Genomic DNA, 22344 nt, shown 5'->3' with positions numbered 1-22344 from the left:
TTACTAACTGCAAGGTCAGCAGGAGGTACCACATTGTCCTCCAAAGCGGCCCTGTCATTTCTAATTATCTTTGTTCACTTTTAAAATATATGTTACTTGCCAGAGAGTTGTGGTTTTATTGTTTCTAAAGCCAACAAAAACAACCCTCTCTCAACATATTCTAAAAATGTTTAGAGAGCAAAGGCATTACTGTTATATCTGCTGTTATTCTCCTGTCTTATCCGGTGTCCTGTGTGAATTTAAGTATGCTCCCTCTAATTCTCTCCCTCTCTCCTTCCCCTCCCAGAGGACCTGAGCCCTAGGACCATGCCTCAGGACTACCTGGCCTGATGACTCCTTGCTGTCCCCAGTTTCCACTCTTCTGCCTGCGGCTATGGAACCCTGACCTGTTCACCGGACGTGCTACCTTGTCCCAGACCTGCTGTTTTCAACTCTCTCTCTCTACCGCACCTGCTATTTTAACCTCTAAATGCCCGGCTATGAAAAGCCAAGTGACGTTTACTCCTGATGTACTGACCTGTTGCAACCTCTACAACCACTGTGATTATTATTTGACCATGCTGGTCATCTATGCACGTTTGAACATCTTGGAGAAAAATCTGGCCTTAATGGCCATGTACTGTTATAATCTCCACCCGGCACAGTCAGAAGGGGACTGGCCACCCCTCAGAGCCTTGTTCCTCTCTAGGTTTCTTCCTTGGTTTCTGCCTTTCTAGGGAGTTTTTCCTAGCCACCGTGCTTCTACATCTGCATTGCTTGCTGTTTGGGGTTTTAGGCTGGGTTTCTGTATAGCACTTTGTGACATCTGCTGATGTAAAAAGGGCTTTATAAATACATTTGATTGATTGATTGATTGATACTGTGAGTTCAATGAATAAGGGGAGGAAATGTGTTGATGGTCTATCTTAAATCCATGCAGACATAACTGAGATTTATTTTACAACTATTTTGCACCTGCTATCTCAATAATGACAGTTGAAATCAAAATTCCATGTTGAGTGACATCATTTCCTGTCAAGATGGTGACAAGAGATCCAGAATGCTGTCCCACTGTTACTTACTTTCCGCTGAACCGGTCATTAAAACAAAGTTATGAAAAAACCTGCATCTTGAAACAACTGGTTTCCCTTCTCCTGAGGCATGCTGGGATTAATATCATCTCTGAAACAGTGTTGCCTCTCACCCCGGAGGTTACTAAGAGCAAGGGGATCACAATCTGTCATAACACCTTATTCTTCCTCTACTTCCCATGTGCGACTATACCGTCATTGCAGAACTCCCCTCACCTACCCTGAAGTAACAGAAAGGTGCTGTGAGTCATGAAGTACAATACCAACCCTGGGGTAATATGCCTGCTACTGATACGATACAGTACCGCTTGATTTTTCATATCTACAATAGTTTTTGCAGACGACGTGTTAAAAATGTGTGAAAAATATGTTTTGACAGCTATTACATGTAATACAAAGCTGTTCTTTACCAATATGAGTATAGAATGGTATCAGATGGAGAGAGGACCCTAAACCCCCCTCAACATATTACATAGATTATATCTATATGCTTTTTAATATCCTGAGTGAAATGTAATACGTTATGTGCCTTATCACGTCTGTCTGGAAGCTAGCCTGGGGCAAGGAGAGGAGAGGAGAGGAGAGGAGAGGAGAGGAGAGGAGAGGAGAGGAGAGGAGAGGAGAGGAGAGGAGAGGAGAGGAGAGGAGAGGAGAGGAGAGGAGAGGAGAGGAGAGGAGAGGAGAGGAGAGGAGAGGAGAGGAGAGGATGGCTTATCAAACATCATTTCACTAAGCTTATTGAAACCTGGTAATGTGGGGATATGTAGTTGATACTCAGCACACAGTCTCCATACGCTTCAATGGGTGAATGATGCCTTTATTGGGGCCAGGTGATGGGGCACAGAATGTTGCAGGATGTTTTAATAACCATATAAACAGATAGCTGACTGTACCTGTCTCTAGTTACCCTGACCTTCCTGTACCCATACACTTCCATTCGCTCATATGTCAACATAGCTATGCGAAACATTTCACGGAGTATGTCTTCACATAAGGGCTGCGTCCGAAATGGCTGCCTATTCCCTATATAGTGCACTACTTTTTACCAGGGTCCACAGGGAATAGGGAATAGCGCACTATATAGGGAATAGGGAATAGGCTGCCATTTGGGACACACCCATGCAGTCACAGTTCTTATAGGAGAGAAACAATATGTCTGTCTCAGGTCCGTTCGCACCATGAGCCAAACTGTCTCCATTTGGTTTGCTGCCAGTGCAGCTAAAATGGAAAAATAGGACAGCTTACTCATAACAGTCTGTTCGCTCTGCATACAAACATCTGGACAAATGAGTAGTGTCAGAATTGCAAGCCCTTTATTTCAAGGATGTAGTTGATTCATTCATTTAATGGATTTTGACTGTTGGATGGCATGTCCTTTGCACAGTGTCTGACTTGATTATCCCATGGTGAAAATGTCACGTGAGACATTCCATTACTGTAGATTAACATCATATTAAGGTCATACACAACACATTTATGCGTATGTGTTGACATGTACATGAACGTATGAATTCATGTTTGTAAAATACCAGAGCACAATCACAGGCTAGAATTCCTCCATAAACTAAACGAAAAGAGACAGTGGTTGTAGGACAGATTTCACTTTTGCAAACAACATGCAGACACTTCATTAAGGGCAGATCCCAGCTGTAGCACATCACATTGGCAGTTGGCACAATGTTCGCATTGGGGGATGTTAGTTAGCGCCATCCTCCCTGCCAGAAGTAACAATCTCCTAGCGAGCATCTCCCTGCTGCTGCCCCGCTGGAGGGACCATTCAACCTGATTGTCACAATCAAAACAAAACAGGAAATTGCACTCAGCCAGTCAGAAGCATCAAGGCTGTCGCCGAGGAAACCGATGGTGCAGTGAAACAGAAAGATACTGTACGTGCCCCTGATGTGACGAGTTGCTTATCAAATTGGCTTATCACATCTGTTCATCCAACAGAATACATGGGAACACTCTTGAGGGTGTCAAGATGATTGAGGAATGTTTTCTATCAGTTATTTCCTCTACAATATCATGCTGGCATGGTTCATAGACTTGACTGTGAACTGGAATGATGTAGAGGAGAGATTGACTGTCACGGTTTCGGCCGAGGCTGCCCCTCCTCCTTGTTCGGGCAGGCTTCGGCGGTCGTCGTCCCCGGAGTACTAGCTGCCACCGTTCGATGTTTCATGTTTGTTTGGTTTTGTCTGTTTGTAACACCTGTCCCTTGTTAGTGTTTGATTGTGTTCCCTATTTAGTTTCGTATGTTGGGTCAGGTGTTATGTGTGATTGTTTTTGTCAAGCTGTTTTCATGTTGATGGGGTTTTTCTCTCTCATACTGTGTATTGAGAGTCCGCACTGCGTGCGCCTTTTCTTGTTTTACGCACTGTTGTGTGTGTGTGCGTTTTGTCGCTTTTGCCTCCCGGTTGGGTTGGTTATTTCTCCTGTTTGGAATTTATTTGACTACTAAAGACTGTTGACGAACACCTTTGTGCCTGCGCTTGATTCCCTGCACCACATCCACACTCAGCGTTCTGACATTGACTGCATCACTACTTGTCTTTGTGAGAAGTATTAAGATGTTGAAAAGACTGAACTCTCTGTTCAAATAGCTAACACACAGCTCAGACACCTGTATAAGACATGCCACCAGGGGTCTCTTCACAGTCCCCAAGTCAGAACAGACTCTGGGAAATGCGTAGTACTACATAGAACTCTCCTCCACATCAAGTAACTCAAGCGAGCAGTAAAATCTGATTAAAAAAACAAATAAAACAACACAGACGTGGTCAAAAGTTTTGAGAATGACACATATACTAATTTTCACAAAGTCTGCTGCCTCAGTTTTGATGATGGCAATTTGCATATACTCCAGAATGTCATGAAGAGAGATCAGATGAATGGCAATTAATTGCAAAGTCCCTCTTTGCCATGAAAATGAACTTAATCCCCCAAAAACATTTCCACTGCATTTCACCCCTGCCACAAAAGTCAGGGCGCCCAAGAAAGTCCAGCAAGCGCCAGGACCGTCTCCTAAAGTTGATTCAGCTGCGGGATCGGGGCACCACCAGTACAGAGCTTTCTCAGGAATGGCAGCAGGCAGGTGTGAGTGCATCTGCATGCACAGTGAGGCAAAGACTTTTGGAGGATGGCCTGGTGTCAAGAAGGGCAGCAAAGAAGCCACTTCTCTCCAGGAAAAACATCAGGGACAGACTGATATTCTGCAAAAGGTACAGGGATTGGACTGCTGAGGACTGGGGTAAAGTCATTTTCTCTGATGAATCCCCTTTCCGATTGTTTGGGGAATCCGGAAAACACCTTGTCCGGAGAAGACAAGGTGAGCGCTACCATCAGTCCTGTGTCATGCCAACAGTAAAGCATCCTGAGACCATTTATGTGTGGGGTTGCTTCTCAGCCAAGGGAGTGGGCTCACTCACTTTTTTGCCTAAGAACACAGCCATGAATAAAGAATGGTACCAACACATCCTCCAAGAGCAACTTCTCCCAACCATCCAAGAACAGTTTGGTGACGACCAATGCCTTTTCCAGCATGATGGAGCACCTTGCCATAAGGCAAAAGTGATAACTAAGTGGCTCGGGGAACAAAACATCTACATTTTGGGTCCATGGCCAGGAAACTCCCCAGACCTTAATCCCATTGAAAACTTGTGGTCGATCCTCAAGAGGCGGGTGGACATACAAAAACCCACAAATTCTGACAAACTCCAAGCATTGATTATGCAAGAATGAGCTGCCATCAGTCAGGATGTGGCCCAGAAGTTAATTGACAGCATGTCAGGGCGGATTGCAGAGGTCTTGAAAAAGAAGGGTCAACTCTGCAAATATTGACTCTTTGCATAAACTTAATGTAATTGTCAATAAAAGCCTTTGACACTTATGGAATGCTTGTAATTATACTTCAGTATACCATAGTAACATCTGACAAAAATATCTCATAACACTGAAGCAGCGAACTTTGTGAAGACCAATACTGTACACACACTTATTGTAATGTTAAGGTATTGTGGATTTTTGTATATTGTAATTTGTAATAATGTCTTATACGTTGTATTGATTTATTTATTGATGATGTAGGCTGTTGTTGTGTTTTGTTGTTATGTAATTGTTTTAACCCTGTTTGGATCCCAGGAAGCGTAGCTGCTGCTTTGGTAGTAGCTAATGGGGATCCTGATAAATACTAAATACTGGCATGATGGGTGCAGAACGCAAAACTAGCTGCATAACTTTGTTTTTTTAACTTCAATTTTGGACCTTCAAGTTGCATAGTTGCATCGGAATGTTCGAGATCTGTTTGCATATACTTTGGCTGTCAACAATGGCTGCCAGAGACTACTACACTTTGCAGCTTTAGGCTAGTTCCAACCATCTAGCAGTTCTTCAATCTCTCTGTTTCAGTACAGTAAATGCATTGGGAAGGCTAAATGAGGTTTGAGGATTGTACCTCCACTTCCTCATTTCAGTAGTTACGGGGTAACATCCATCATTTAGCTCTGAGCTCTGGACAACACCATGATGACCAAGGCCTGAAGTCACTATTGTCACGCTTAACGGCTGCTGACAGGGAGTGATCAACGACTGAGAAAGGTTGTCAAGGAAACTGTGCATGACGTGTATGACATACTGTATATGATCTATGTCTGTCATAGTTCTATGTCATCTGTCATAGTTCTATGTCATCTGTCATAGTTCTGTGTCATCTGTCATATAGCATGTTGAGCGTTTGGGTGCTTTGTTTGTTTGCCACCTAGAAGAACGTCATTTATCATACTATTTCTCAGAGGTAGAATATTGTCAGACCTACTGTATGATCCAGGTACAATAGATGTTTCCCCAACCTACTCTTACCATTGGACTGTTAAAATAAATCTGACCTTGGATCAGTTCTTTAGGTAAATCCGAATCACTTCACTTTGCTTATAAATGTGATCTGAATCAGAGTCAAATGACCAGGTACAGTAGATGTTTCCCCAACCTACTCTTACTATTGCGAGGTAAAATGCAAAAGTGACCTTAGATTAGTTTATAGGTGTGAATCAAAGCCAAATGATCATATAACACACTGAGCCAAAAACCAAGAACAACACAGGATGGTATGTTGTTGATTGCACCCAGAACATTCAATAGAGAGGTGAGAGAGACAGGAAGGACATACCTGAGTGGGCCTTTTTATTTTCAGCATGCTCACACAGGCCTGTTCCATACTGTAAGGGCCCCTGACAGGCTTTGATCGGACAGAGCAGGATATGGAACACATGTGCTTTCACATGGGGAGTGATCACAGCTGTTTCAGGGCTATCGGTGCTGAGTTGGCCTCTTACTCATCAAGGGAGAGGGTGTGTGTGAAGGGCAAGCAGGGTGTCTGTGTGTGTGTGTGGGGAGGGGGGGTCACTGAATGGTTTGATGAGCATGAAAACGATATAAACCATATGCCATGGCCGTCTCAGTCACCGGATCTCAACCCAATTGAACACTTATGGGAGATTCTGGAGCGGCGCCTGAGACAGTGTTTTCCACCACCATCAACAAAACACCAAATGATGGAATTTCTCGAGGAAGAATGGTGTTGCATCCCTTAAGTTCCAGACACATGTAGAATGTATGCCAAAGTGCATTGAAGCTGTTCTGGCAGCTTGTGGTGGTCCAACGGCCTATTAAAACACTTCATGTTGGTTTATCCATTATTTTGGCAGTATGTTGTTCCCTTTTCTCCCATTATCCTTTGTTGTCCATGGGATATGACCATTGATGTAGTTGAATGGGAACATTTAAGGCTTTTCTTTTCATATATATATTGATGTGACATCAAAATGCTGTCAAAAACATGGACACATTTTGTGTGTGTGCGTGCGTGCGTGCGTGCATGCATGTGTGCGTGCATATTTGTGCATGTGCATGCTTCTGCTCGTATGTGTTTGTGAATGTGTGTGTTTGCATGTGCTTCCATATGTACTGTACAGTATGTAAGCATCAGTGTGAACATGTGTGGTCCATGTTTGCTCCGTAACCCCCGTGGACAAATCTGACAATGTTAGGTCGGATGGAGTACTTTCCCTCCTCCTCTTCCTCCTACTCCTCCACCCCTCCTCTTCCTCCCTTCCTTCCTCCTCCTCCTCCTCCTTCCTCCTCCTCCTCCTCCTCCTCCTCCTCCTCCTCCACATCTTCCATCCTCCTTGCCTCCCAGCCCCCCTGATGATGTGCCCATCCACTCTGGGCACTGTGGGCATCCAGTCAAATCAGAGTCCCTCCCTGTCCCAACCACCACAACCTCAAACATGACGCAGATGAGCCAGTGGTAAAACACATCTGGATGATTGTTTATTAAGTATACCAGCGTTCTTGATTCACAACTGTCTTAGGGTTTAATCAGAACGCTGGCCCAAGGCACACAGCGTTATGTAGGCTATTTAGTTCATGAGGAAAACGTTAGTGGGTTTCCGTGGCAAAAACAGTAACAGAACACGAAGATCCATGATATTTTGCATTTTGTCACCGCATGATAACAATGACAGGGGGATGATTGGGGCAGAAATCTTGATTACAAACAGACAGCTAGCTGCTGGTCCTTTTTGATAATGAGGTCCTCCTGGGCACAAACACCCTTCATTGCGCAACACATACACACACATGCACGCACATACACAGACACAAATACACACACACACACACAGTGATGGTGAGAAAAAGAAAAGTGAAGGAGAGAAAAACTGAAAGATAAGAGATTCATTAGTGCATCGGGCACCATAACACATGCAAACATTGTGTAGAAAAAGAGACAGACACATGCTACATCTAACTAAACACTCCAGCACATCAACGGTTTGTTGACATCCCACAGCTCACACTGAACAACTGTTTACCCCCCTGCAGCGAGAAATCAAAGGCCAGTGAAAAAGAGAACAAGTTTCATTCCATTGCCAGTCGGCTTATAATATTAGGAGGCATGTCATTAGGCTCAGAAAGAAAGCTGCTTTGTATTTGTTATATTTGTTTTCACGGTCCATGCAAAGGCTATTTAGAACAAAGCTCCTATCCAGAAAACAGACATGTCCTACGGGTCAAAAGAGGACAAAGACAAAAGAACCGGGCCTAGTAAGAACATCCCACTGGGCACACACTGGTTGAATCAACGTAGTTTCCACGTCATTTCAATGAAATTACGTTGAACCAATGTGGAATAGACGTTGAATTGACGTCTGTGCCCAGTGGGATAGTCTTGCATCAGTCCCCATCGCTCTTGCGTTACTAAGGCAGATTACAAAAAAGTGAGTATTGCAAGGCTTCAACACAATATTTTTGATATCACACTTAAGTATTCAGCAGCATAGCAACTTTACACGGTATCCTTTGGTGGGCTCATTTTACGGTGGAATAACTAGAACATTGAAATAAAACAGAAACAATGCATGGGCAAGCATTCAGATAACACAGGAAAGCTTCTAAGGAGAAAAGTCATTGTGTGCCATTGTTTGGAGTCATTGTTTGAGCTTTGATCTTACTAGGCTTGTCTGTTTTGGGCCATAAAAGAGCTTTTGTTATACAACTCCTTTCTAGTTGTTATACTAAACAGTTCACATGCCTTTTGGAGGAGGAGAAATACTCAGGAGGGAATACAGAGTAAGTCAAACCTTCTCCCTGAAGGCACGGGAATGTGTGTGGTAATCTCTTTGAAGAGGCGTACTTTCACTCGTTCTATCTCTCTCCTCTCTCTCCCAGTCCCCTTCTCTCTCTTTCTCTCTCCCTCTCCTCTCTCTCCTCTCCTCTCTCTCCCGCCCTCCCTCCAGGAGTGTTTTCCATGAAACAGAGTTGCGTGGGCAGGGTAGCAGAGTGGAGTCGGACCGCAGAGACAGAACAGAACCACAGACAGGCGTATTCCTTCTCAGAACCAGAACCGCTCCTCCTCCACTGGGCTAGGAATTGAGGTCAGCCTTGGGTTCCGGCTCCAGAACCATCTGGTCCCCATGGCTCCACTTTGCAGGAGGGAAACCAGAGACAGAGGGAATTACTGTGGCCTGCATGCGATCATGTGCCTCAACTGCATCTGCTCGTTCTGCAACACTGACAATCTATTACAATACATGGTTCATGTCAGATGGACAAGAGCAAATAGCTACACTGCTCCATACCTGTAGAGTATGATCACTGCTTTCCATAGACTAAGATATCCACTGGAAACTAATATAAAAATACATCCCTCTCTTCAGTGGTTGATGTCCGTAAGATAGTATGTACTCAATGATAATTTGAGAAAATAATTCCTATGGTCCTAGGAATAGTCCTGTAAATTGATTCATTATGTCTTGTATTCTTTCTCTGCTTGTGTCTGTGCTTACACCATGCTAAGGGGAAACTGAGCCCATATTGAGTCAGGACGGTAGGCCTACCACTGCCTGCTCGGAAATAGGAGGGTCTAGAAATTCAGTGGTCTACAGATACAGTGATTGGAATTCCGATTGTGTGAACCACAGACTTTAACAGAAATACTTTAATCACATGCTGTGACTGCTGGTTTGGATGCTGAACTGGGGGGGATTCTGAACAGTCCATGGGACACTGCACCAGTGAATGTCAACTATCTTTGAGGAAGTCCGTTTTCAGATCATTATACACAGTCTAATTCCACAAATCACAATTATTTTGTTTTATGGAAGCTATTTTCCACAGAAAGCTTAACATCCCTTTTAACTATTTTAAGCTAGGGGATTTTATGCATTTTCAAATGTTAAAAATACTTATAATTAATGGTTTGCAAATAATTGCACAAAATGACATACCGAATAGTTTAATCAATCATCAAATTATCAAATAGTAGACCACATGTCTGTGGAAAATCTTTGTGTCTTCTGACCACATCTCTCTGGCTGTACTTATATACCCAATTAGCAGGAAATTACCAATTAAGATGTGGGTAATAATCTCCTGGAAGTTCATTTTCAGCTCTGTTCTATGCTGTAAGCAGATTTAGTACTTCTCCTGAGCTCAGTGGGAATTAAAGCCACCAGCATGGAACCACCTTATCTCAGGTTTCTAACATGGAGGTCTTGAGCTTCACTCTTACATCATCCTTTCCACACTCTCTGTTTCGCTCTATCCTCCTCTCTCTTTTTATTTCATTTTTCCTCTTTCAAGGTGAAAGGTCAAATTTTCCAAATATATCGTAATTGCTTTAAGAACGTTGGGTAATAAAGGATGGTGTGGATGATTTAGATATCTTTAGAATGACCTGTGGACAAAAACGACTAAGCAAAAAGATTTAGGGTCCCCTCTTTTGGTTCTGTACTGTTATTACACCATTAAACATTCATGCATTGTTGAAATCGGTTATATCGCCACTGGTAAAAGGTTTATAAAGGCACAAGCTGTTAACCAACAAACCAAGTAAACAAAACACCTTATTTCACGTTTAATTCCACCATGGCATATTTAAGACGACGCACAATACAAAAGCGGACATCAGATCAAAACTCGGGCCATATACATGTGTTTGTTGATTTTTTGGGAGTAAAAACTGTTATTTCCATATATTACAATACTGAACAGACATAATAGTAAAAAAAAAAAACTACAATCTTGGATGACAAGCTACAAAAAATTATTGACAACAATAAAACAATGTGGGGTATCAAATAATTTTCAAAGAGCACTGATCTATGGCATACTTGACTCCAACACACAGACACTGAGAATAGTGCTTAGAAACACAAGCTGTTGAAAGCGCTGTTTATAGAAGTAAAGATGGGGCGCGTATTCAACAAGTACTATCATTTTAGAAATGTGTGAACCCTTGTAAATAATTCAAATGTCTGTCACACTTCAAATTCCTGTGACATACAGATGGATTGAAACAAACATAACCACCCAAACTACCATTTAGTAAGTGTGCAATATTTGCCAGCAAATATCCACAAAACTGGGAAATGATTGTGAACTATTATTGTATATAGGGAGCAAAAAGCATCAGGTAAGCTATACAGGCAGACAGTGCATGTAATGACAAAAGCAAGGAGACGTGTTTGTTTTGTTGTCGAAAAGGAGGAATCAAAAAAGCTTTGGCAATTATGAGAGTCCAGTAGAGTAAGTGCAAATGTCTAGTAAAATCCCATATCAATCAGTGAGAGGGAAAGCAATGAACCTATCAGGCCAGCAATGAACCTGTCTTTTTAATCTGCTTCTAAAAATATTGCAGCCATAACCTTGACATCAACCACCTAATGGAATGAGGGAGATCATTGGAATGAATGATGTTGATATGAGCTTGTATGATAAGCCATGCTGTGTAAGTCGCTCTGGATAAGAGCGTCTGCTAAATGATGTAAATGTAAATGTAGCAACCATGGTGAAGTGAAATCCAATAGATAACAGCACAATGTTAACTATGGAATGAGGCAAAGCAGATGAGACTTTATAGATGCCCAAAAAACATTTGATGAATAGAGAGAGTAAAGGAATGAAAGAACTTTGGCACATGGCACAGCACAGTACTGATGGCAAGAATAGCTTTCCTTTATAACCCAACTTGGTACAGTAAAGCTTTGACAGACGTTATCTTTTTAAACCGTGTTAAAACCACACAACACAAACATTTCGACAGCCTGTAAAAAAAAATGTTAGCTAGGTCGACATAAAATACATTATAATGCTTATATACGAACTGTTGCAAAAACTGCACTATGGGCTCTGTTACTTGGTGACTGACATTGAATAAAACTCTGTTCATACAAACTTGTACGGAACATACCGGGATATATTGTCAGCAAGTAAATACATTCTGAATATTAGCAGCGATCACTAATATATGTGATGACTTCATGTAAATTGACTGTAGCTTATCAATTGTTGTCATAAACTTTAAGCCTTCCTGTCTTTAAAAGTTACCTCTACATATTACATTCAGCTAAATTTAAACTGGGGCCTTATCGAAATGTGGAAATGCAATAATAACTGTGAATCAAACTGATGAACTTGACGTTTGAGGTATGTCTTGCTGACAGTTCATTTTCATCCTTTCTGAAACAGCTCAGAGAGAGTATTTAATAACAACATCAATCGCGGATCCATCGCGGATCAATACATAGCACACAGGAAACACTAGTGACTCCGTACCAAGTCCGTAGTATAGGCAGCAGCTGCACATGTAAACAACGCCATGGCGTCCATGTTTGGGGGGAGGGACGAAAGGGAGGACAGAGGGGAGGGACGGCTAACACTACTCCATGGTCCTATGGTCCAGCTTACACCAGTGTCTCTGGGAGTGTGTCTGCGTTTTCGGAGGACAGGAGTTGCCAGATCTGCCACCTGTCCCTCTGCCAGTCCTGCCACTCTGGGCTCATGGGTACCATGCCGTCCGTGGTGGGGGAAACCGAGTTCTGTGGCACTGGTGGCCTCCCACCCTGCAGGGGGTGCTGGTGAGGAGGTGCTGCGGGGGAGGCAGGCTGGGCTGGTTTAGAGGCAGCAGGGGAGAGCCTGGAGGACGAGCCACCGTACGGGGGAGGGGGAGGACGCCCTGAGAGGGCAGGACCCGAGTTGGTGGAGTTAGGGCTGGAGCTATACTGGTGTCCAATGTCATGGGGGAGGTGTGGGAGGTCCTCTGCGCTGCTAGCTGCTGATTGGCCATCGGGGTGCAGATGGGGTGGGGTCACGGGGTTGAGGCTCAGCTGGAGGCGCGGCCGTCCCGCCTCGCCGTGAGGGCTGCTGCAGACCCGTGTCACAGGGGGGTGGGGCCTGTACTCGGCCACACCCAGCGAAGTCTGTGTCTGTCGTACCACCTGCCTGGCGTCGCCTTGGAGACCGTCAAGTCCTTCCTGGGAGCTGCGTGAGCTGCCCTCTGACATGTTGCTATGGGAACCTGGAGATACAGATGTCAATGGGAAAAGTAAGAAAACTAAGATAAGTAAAAGTAAAAAAAATTGATTGTTACATTTCAACAGCTTACCTGCATAAGGCTGATCCTTCAGCCCTGGTTTCAGAGTGGAATGCCAGGCTCCCCAGATATTAGCATGCTCCTCTGATGTATAGGACATAATGAAGATGACCATGTTTAGGGACCATCATAATCATCATCATCATTATCAAGATTATTATCATCATCTTCATCCACATCATCACCTCCACCATCATCATCATTATCATAATCACCACCAGCACCACCACGATTATATCAACCACAGCTAAGTACGACTGGACAGTAGTCCTCTCACCTTTTGAGACCCAGGGATTGGACCCATGGGGGTCCCGCGTCCGTCCTGCCACCGGCCCCACCAGGGTGTACTGTTCTGGGACACGGAAGAGCCTCTCTGACCCTGGACTGGTCCCTTCCCCCAGGCGCTCAGACAGGATGGGGGAGTTGTTGTCATAGGGGGACACCTCTCCACTGGAGACCTTGTTAGAGTCACTGGAGGAGCGCCTCTCGCTCAGGGAGAAAGGATCTTCCGATCGCAACAAGTCTGGACTCCTGTGGAGGGAGGGATGAGACAAGGGAGAGAAAAGGATGGGTGAAGAGAATGAGAAGATATTGCCATAGATAATGGCTTCTTCACTTTCTCTCCACAGACTTGAACACAAGGCTAAGCAACTGCTTTCGATGAGTATTCAAAATGTGTGACTGTGATATGTGCCATGGAGCCAATGTACTCACTGTGATGCCTTTCTCCTGAGCAGATAGTCTACCACATCAGGATCAGTCTCCAGTAAACTCATCAGGACCTCATTCTGCAGGTCTGGGGGCACCTACACACAGACAATAACAGACATGACCATGAGTATGAAAAATGTATGCACTCACTAAATGTAAGTCGCTCTGGATAAGAGTGTCTGCTAAATGACTAAAATGTAAATGTAAATGACCAAACAAGTACAAAACAATTTGTCAGTTTATGTATGTAATGGCATATGATGAGCACTAGGGGGTGCTATTGACCAAGACAACTTCATGGTGAACATGAGTCTAACTTTCTCCATCTTCACGTTTGGTGATCACAAGCCAATCAATACATGAACACATATTATAACATGGAATACTATTAAATACCAGTCTATGGATCCATGTATACCAGCGACGGGCAACTGGCCCTTTTGTAGGCCCGTGGACAAATTTCACACCAAAAAACAAACAAACAAAACTACCTTTTTTGGGGGGGTGGGGGGCTTTATCGGGGTCTCTACTTACTGTTGAGAGTTAGAATCATAGAATACACAAGGTGCAATTTCGAAATTTGGTTGTGCATCAGCAGTCACTCAATTAGCCCATGTCAGCACTTTTTGGAGGGGGATTGGTAAATTAGTCTAGCAGCCAGCTATCTAAACTTATGGTCGAATTACCGACCAGGGTGGGGTCCATTGATCATCAGTTATCATGTTAAAAACTGCAAACATTTGCCTCCATCCCATGGCAAAATGAGTAGAATTGCATAAAATGAGTAGAATTGCATGAAATGAGTTAGAAAATTGCTAAATCTTCTCTCGGCCCCATGGCAAAATGTGTCAAATTGAAGCAAACTTGCTTTAAAACAGCAACATTTTCTCTCCGCTACGGGCAAAATGTGCAGAATTGCAGGAAATGAACTTTAAAACTAAAATGTACGCAGACCCACGAGCCATTGCGGCCCGTCATGATGAGTTCCGATTTTTTGTTGCCCACATCAAAGATGCCCCTCCCTGACGTATAGTGTCTGGGCATTGGGCAATCAAATACATGGGTCATAAAACAAGTGATTTGGCAATGAAGCACGACAGGCCAAACACATTCAACTAAAGAGCTACAAACATCTTTTTTGGTTTACGTCAGGACCTTCAGCAACAACCCTGCCCAGTCGAAAACACGAGGTATATAATTTCAGGACCTAACAAGACCTCTTTCCAGCGTCCCTCCACTACCAAGAATTCCATGATCTGAGCAGAGGGAAAAACAACCTCTGCAAAGTGTCAACGAATACGACTTCTGTTCAGGGAAATGGTGGTGGTGGTGGAACAATCAGTGCAAGGGATTGGCCCATAAGTCCCTCTGGCAGCGTCTCAAAAGACTGTGCTCTGTAGTGGTCCGGGACTGGGCCTTAAGGCCTTTAATCAGGTCCAGGATCAGCTCTAACAGCACTAACAAAGGCCCACAGAGCTCTGTTTTCATTCTATAAGACACAGCCATTGTCTGGTAAAGCCTGGGGATTCTCTAACTTAAACACAGGCTGCGGATAGGGTGCCATTTGGGATGCAGATATGTGTTACAGAGTGGCACTGCCAACCCGGGACGAGAGAGGGAGGCGAGAGGGAGGGAGGAGAGAGGGAGGGAGGAGAGAGAGAGGGAGGGAGAGAGGAGAGAGGGAGGGAGGAGAGAGAGAGAGAGAGAGAGAGAGAGAGAGAGGGAGGGAGGGGGAGAGAGGAGAGAGAGGGAGTTGGGAGAGAGGAGAGAGGAGAGAGAGAGAGAGAGAGAGAGAGAGAGAGAGAGAGAGAGAGAGAGAGAGAGAGAGAGGAGAGAGAGAGAGAGAGAGAGAGAGAGGGAGGAGAGAGAGAGAGAGAGGGAGGAGAGAGAGAGAGAGAGGGAGGGAGGAGAGAGGGAGGGAGGAGAGAGAGAGGGAGGAGAGAGAGGGAGGGAGGAGAGAGAGAGAGGGAGAGAGAGAGAGAGAAGAGAGAGAGAGAGAGAGAGAGAGAGAGAGAGAGAGAGAGAGGGGGGAGGAATGTGTGATAGAGAGAAAGAGAGGCAGAGGTAATGGAAATGGAAATGGAATGGATGTATACGGACCCGAGACATGGAGAGTTCATCAAATGTGTCAGTGCTAAACCCATGTATTTGACATGGCAACTACATAAACAGATTGAGTTTACACAATGTAGGTTATGTAGTTGTTACAACTTATCTACAACTATGTCACCTCACCTGTGTACAGTGTATACAATGAACTCACAATGAACTGGCTAGTACGAATACATTACTGTAATTACACAGTACCTGCCTTTGCAATTACAATATCCATGCAAGGTTGTATTATAAAGAGACTAAACAGGAGATGGGAAAGTGGGTAGGATATAAATACACACATACATAGTATCTCTGTATCGCTGTTCAAAGTATTACATCTATCAAACAAACACACACATACATGCGCAGCCACGCACACACACAGAACCCCACGCACCATGAAGAGGGAGTGGAAGGTTGCGATCATCCTCTGGAGGACAGCGATAACAGCGGTGCTCTCCTCGGCGCGGGCCGAACTCTGCACGCTGAACTCCTTGTCTGAACTCTTCTGCTTGTGGAGCAGGTTGGGACCAAATATGGTGGCCAGGTTCAGAGAGGTCATCTTGTTCCCCGTCACCTGGAGGAGATGAGGACATAGGAATAAAAATAGTGGCAGCTGCTTAGCAGATGGTTTTATCTAAAGCCACTGACAGCACAGTGAGTGCATACAGTTTTAGTGTGTCCTGTATGTGATTCATGAATAGCATGGGTTATGTGTGGTTGTGGTTGCGGTTGTGTCAAACATCACATCCTTAGTCAAGCCACACTAGACTAGGCAAACAAGTGCAATTGATTGTCATTAACACAAAGAGACACACTATGGAAAACTATTCCTTTTGCATTATACTTCCTGAAACAAATGTAGAATACTACATTGATCTCATAGAATACTATATTGACCTCATAGAATACTATATTGACCTCATAAACTACTATATTGACCTCACAGAATACTATATTGAGTTTCCTTTTATTTTTACTGAGTGCTTCAGGAAAATAACTAGCTATGAAGAACACACAACAATGGCTAAACTGAGACTTCACCACGTTGTCACAGAGCAGCAGCCCTCTGTCTCCAACCCTCCGAAATAGCCTTGTCCCCTCGACCACATCAAGAGACCAATCAGCTACTGTGCGTCAGAGGGACACAATGACATCACAGTGTTTTGGTTGCGCGTTCCTGAGAGCTTGTTCCTCTCCCTTCTCCCCCCCGCCCTCTTCCTTCCCTCCCACCACCCTCCTCCCTCACCCCCTCAATCCGCACAGAGTGCTAGGAACACGAGCGCGATTAAACGTGTTGATCCGCCAAACCACCCCCCGCCCCCACCCCCCCCCCCCCCCCCCCGCCAGAGCCGCGAGCTTGAAATTAGCCCACTTCCTACTTCAGATGGCAGATAGGGAACGAAGGAGGAAAAGGAGGAGAGGAGGAGAGGAGGAGAGGAGGCGGGAGGGCGCTTGGGAAAGAACATTGAGACCAATGTAGCGTAGTGGTGTGGTGGGATAGACAGAACACAGGAGAACACCAAGCCCCAGCGGAACCAGAGTCACGGAACCGGAGTGTCGGAACCCAGATGGACCAGATCACTGGTAAAGATGGTACCAAACCCAGATAGATGCTGTGGGTTTCTACCTGACCTATGAGCTAAAGGAAAGATATTATGTCTCAGTTAATCTGCCACCTCTAAAAAGGGCCTGACCACATAAATTCCATCACTCAGGATCAAAGAGAAACATCAGGTCACAAACAAGGTCTCCTATCTTTAATCCCACAAAAGAGAGAATTGTTCCAAATGTGTTAACGGTTGTTGGCATAAATAGATATGTTTCATATTAAAACGGCATTAGGAAAAGCTGAAAAATATTATTAGACAGGTCAAAACAGGACAAAGCAAATCCTGTATCCTGGCGAGCTGCCTAATATCATCATAATCAGCTGTTAACTCAAGACAAATCAAGTGCTAATAATCTGTTTACCAGCCCTTATTAACACCATATACTCTACATCTCCTCCCTTTGGTGAATTAATGATCTAATTAAGGAACTAATGAACCATGACGACGGTGCTAAGTGGGACTTACTCAGGTTGAAATACCTCCACCTATGCTAACATTGAATTGCTAGCTTTTCCGTGGCCCAGCTGGCTAAGGTGTTTCAGGAGGACGGTCACGTGTGTTTGCAAGACAGAGAACCCGAGATCGCGAGATCTAGTCTCAGTGCGAGTTAGTGAGGGAGGAAGCTATACTGTTGAAAGGGTAGCTTGATGCCAGTTACACACCTATCCAAGTTTCTAGGGAGGTTTAGGTGGTAGGGGCTTGTGGTTGTTTTGGGAATCAGGGGGAATAGTAGGGGTAACGGAGGGGGTCTTCGCCTCACCTCCTGTCCATCTTTGTCCTGGCTGTTGTGGGCATGGTTGGCCACGGTGGAGAGGAACTGCAGGAGGCGATGCAGGGTGTCACTGTTACAGGCTGGCAGCAGGTAGACCAGGAGCTGGGTGGCACTCTGCTGCTCCTCACAGTCCAGCACTACAGAGGGGAAGGACAGGGGTCAGAGGTTAGAGGTTAGAGGTCAGGGTGTCGCTGTTACAGGCTGGCAGCAGGTAGACCAGGAACTGGGTGGCACTCTGCTGCTCCTCACAGTCCAGCACTACAGAGGGGAAGGACAGGGGTCAGGGGTTAGATGTCAGGGGTTAGAGGTTAGAGGTTAAGAGTGAGGATTCAGTCTAAAGCATTAGAAAGATGTCACCCTCTCACATACATACACACAACATACACATACCAAATATACATGTACATAGACATACATGTAGACATTGACATTCACATACACAACATTTGACACAATGTCTGCACTCTGGTAGGCTAAAGCCTAACATTCACAGTGCATTCAGCATGTCTGTGTGTCATTGACCAAAGTATACACTCTTAAGTGTGGGTTTAGTGCAAACTGAGGGTGTGTCCTACTAAAAGAGGCCAACCAAGGTGATTGGGCCGAGGGCACAGAGTGAGTCTACTACTGCACACAGAGGGTAGTATTCATAAGTAGTGAAGTTGATGTTTCCTCACACATGGTGTTTATGAAGGCAGTGTAAAGCTCCTTGGTGAGGAGAGGGTCAGGCATGTCTCTGAGGAACTCTTTGAGCAGCGCGGCCACGTCATGGACACTGTGCTCCTCATCTAACTGGACGTCCACTCCCCGGTCAAACTCCTCCCTCAGCTAAGAGACAGAGAAAAACAGAACATGAGATATACTGTATATTCCACATACTTTACTGCTTATAGCGACTACAGTTAGAAAGGGAACTCACAGAAACACTCAGTCACACAGGCACATATTCACATCACATGTAAACACATTCCGCACACATTACGGGGACACACAGATACACAGATACGCACACACACGCACTGGTGTGACCTTGGTGGTAAAAACATTCTCACAGGTAGTCCTGGTCCAACCGGATCTGTTCCCATATCAACCTGCTTACTCCACAATCTGACCCCTAGCATTACTCAGGATTAAAATGGGTCCACTTTGTCCAGTAAGATAAGCATTATAACCAAGTATTATATTTGATTAAGCATTATAGTGAAGTTTGAGTATAGCTTGTGTTTTAGATAAAAGCTTGGTTACAGATCTAAAAGTTGGCAGGAAGTAGCCTACTTCCTTAAGTGAGAGATGGCTGAGATTTAAGTAACTTTGAAAATACCATCTCTAAGTGATGTTGATGATATAGTCAGTTATTTTCCAAGTCAGCAAACGGGGGATTACAGTGAGAAGTCATGTAACTTTCTCACATGGTGACATTTTGATTCAACACGCTGATAGCATTGTATTCCCTCAAACAGTGAGATATTGAAAATAAAAATAAACTCCCTGTCACAGAATGGAAACAACACCATTTAAGACTGAGACTGAGACTAGCTGGCAGCAGTGCTTGTTTTTGCTGACTTGAATGAAAGATTAGGATCTGCCATTGTGAGCGTTGCGTATGAGCTACGCAAACAGACAAGGCGAGAAGTCCAAACTCAGAGAACACAACTCAGAAAACACTAGAACCTCCTTAAAACAGAGACATTGTCCAAAAGCAACATTAAACCGGATTGAGTTTTCTGTCACAATAACCAAAAGCAAATGTTCAACTAACATAAAAAAGGATAAAAAAAAAAAAATGCAGAGCAAAAAAATACTAGAAAGAGGGCTTACCTAGAGAGAGTATAATCACACTAGGATGATATAGGCAGAACATGCCTGTCCATGTAATCTGATTCATTATGATATAAAAGGCAAAACTGATCCTATATCAGCTTTATGAATAGAGGCCCTGGGATGGAGATTAATGCTAAAAGCCCTGCTTGAATTACAAATATGGCATTAAGGCTCGACTGCGTCCCTTTGTAGAGCAGGGCCACGACTACAGAGGAGCCTGGCTCTTCAGCCGGGGCCAAGTTCATTCGCTCTGCTTGCTTTAATAACATGCACTGAATTAATGCTAAGTGGGTGTGTATTCTCCGAAGCAGAGGGAATATCAAAACCAATGCATGAATATAAATATCTTCTGTCAATATATCTGAATTTTAATAACTTCTATTTATATACATGAATATCAATAGCATATATCTATATCGCAGTATGCAGAAATATAATGTAATTAGCATGGGCCCCTGTAAAAAAAAAAAAGCCTTTACAAAATCATATAGAACAGTCAATGAATAAAATGTGTAATTCACAATCGACGCTTCAACTAAGTTAACCATACAAGATCACCTATTAATAAGATTCATTAAGTTATAAGGTGTCGCTGACCATTCATGGTGAGCTGAAACAACAGCTTTGTGCAGCAATGTGTAAGAACTATCAAAAAGTGGCTCTCCTAGATTCTCACCTGCCTCACTCTCTTCTTGGAGCTCCCCACTCGGAATATCCCCACCGTCTGAAGACCTGTAGGAAGAAACAGTGGAGGACTGGTCAAAGAGACTCAAGCCGAATAATCACAGATGGAAGAGACATGAAGATGTAGCCACCATAACCCTCCTTTCAACACAATCAATCAATCAAATGTATTTATAAAGCCCTTTTTACATCAGACATCATAGTCACAGACTGAAGTAAAACTTTACCCTCCAGACATCAAGCTCTTCTCCCATGACCCCTAAACACTAAACCCTCAAACCTAAACCAATGCTACTGTGGCTCATTCACGCCTAAGAGGACTTTAGCACCTAACGCTCAGTCCAGCAAGTGAGGATTTAAAGACAGCGGGAGAGTGGGGGAGTAAACCCAGGGGTCGACGTTGAGAAGGATTACAAAATCGGTTCACTGAGTGTCAGGAATGAGAGGGCAGACGCTACTATATTGGTTGGGCAGTGCAGGGCGGGCTAAAGATGTGAGCCTGGAAAGTCCAACAGACTGCACCCTGAAGGGTTAGATCGGGTGAGTGATCCCTGACAAAGAGAAGGATTTTGACCACAGGAATAGAGCCGTGTCCAACACAAAGAAAACGTTTTGAAACAGGGAGGTGCTACGTGCGCTCGTTTTCGTTTTCCGTTGCAAACCTTTGACTACATCGTGCCCTACTGAACAGGCCCCAGGTGTGATCAGTGAGATGGGCTGTGTTCATTCGTACCATACTTCTCCAGGTGCTGGCAGCAGCTGTCCACCAGGCGAGGCACCTGTCTGTAGATAGGGTTGAGGCTCAGCCTCTTGTCCCGGTGCTTCTCCTTCTTGCTGGTTGCTTCAGCGGGCAGAGAGAGCTGCAGCGCCTCCAACAGGCGGGATTGGTTATCATCCAGATCTGTGATGGAGTCCACCGACATGCCCCCCTGCAGACCCCAATGAGAGCATTATCAAGCTCACATCTACCTGAGGTCACAGACAGACACACACACACAAACACACACGCACACGAACACACACACACACACAGCGATAGAGTGTGTGTATGGAGTTGGTACGGTAGGCGAGTGGCGGGAGACCCTCACCCTCCTGCGTCCCCGCGGGGCGGCCTCGGGCGTGTTGGGTGACGTGGACTCGTTAGCTGTCTCCGAGGTGGAGCTGAGGGAGGAGTTACTGCTGGACAGCTCCTTATTGGTGGACCTCTTGGTGGCAAACTGCAGGATGGACGACACCAGGTCCGACGGGTCCTTATGCTCCTCCCTGGGAGGAGGGTCCTGACGCAGGCTGTCCTGGCGCTGCCTGTGGATCCGGTCGTTGGCGATCACCTGGGACAGGGCCATACCGAAGGCCTGGGGGATGCATTCTGGGGGGGAGGGGAGGGAGAGAGAGGAATGTAAATACCATATTATCATCACAGAGAGAGAAAGAGAGAGGGAGAGAGAGAGAGAGAGAGAGAGAGAGAGAGAGAGAGAGAGAGAGAGAGAGAGAGAGAGAGAGAGAGAGAGAGAGAGAGAGAGAGAGTGTGTGTTTGGTCGTGTGTGCATGAAAGATGTGTGTGGCCTCCTGTGTGAATGTGTTTGTGTGTGAACAAGAGAGATTATTTGATTACGCTTCTTATTGTTTTGATTGCTCTGTGATTACTCT

At 44.7% G+C, this 22344-nt stretch overlaps 1 protein-coding gene across 1 annotated transcript; it reads right to left on the bottom strand.

The window, feature by feature from the left end:
- Nucleotides 1–12212: 12212 nt before the first annotated feature.
- Nucleotides 12213–22059, bottom strand: LOC311112477 (rho GTPase-activating protein 6-like). The gene is made up of 11 exons (XM_084155613.1): nucleotides 21786–22059; nucleotides 21431–21626; nucleotides 20690–20745; nucleotides 18870–19020; nucleotides 18385–18450; nucleotides 18181–18329; nucleotides 16205–16384; nucleotides 13714–13805; nucleotides 13277–13530; nucleotides 13012–13083; nucleotides 12213–12924 (listed from the first exon to the last, which is right to left on the bottom strand). The coding sequence occupies exons 1-11, from the start codon at nucleotides 22038–22040 to the stop codon at nucleotides 12311–12313; spliced, it is 2085 nt and encodes a 694-aa protein (XP_084011739.1). The 5' UTR covers nucleotides 22041–22059; the 3' UTR covers nucleotides 12213–12310.
- Nucleotides 22060–22344: the final 285 nt, after the last annotated feature.

The sequence above is a fragment of the Coregonus lavaretus genome (genome assembly GCF_964263955.1).
Source record: "Coregonus lavaretus genome assembly, chromosome: 38".
Classification (NCBI taxonomy): domain Eukaryota; kingdom Metazoa; phylum Chordata; class Actinopteri; order Salmoniformes; family Salmonidae; genus Coregonus; species Coregonus lavaretus.
The sequence above is the reverse complement of the archived record's forward strand: the minus strand, read 5'-3'. Positions and strand labels throughout refer to the sequence as shown.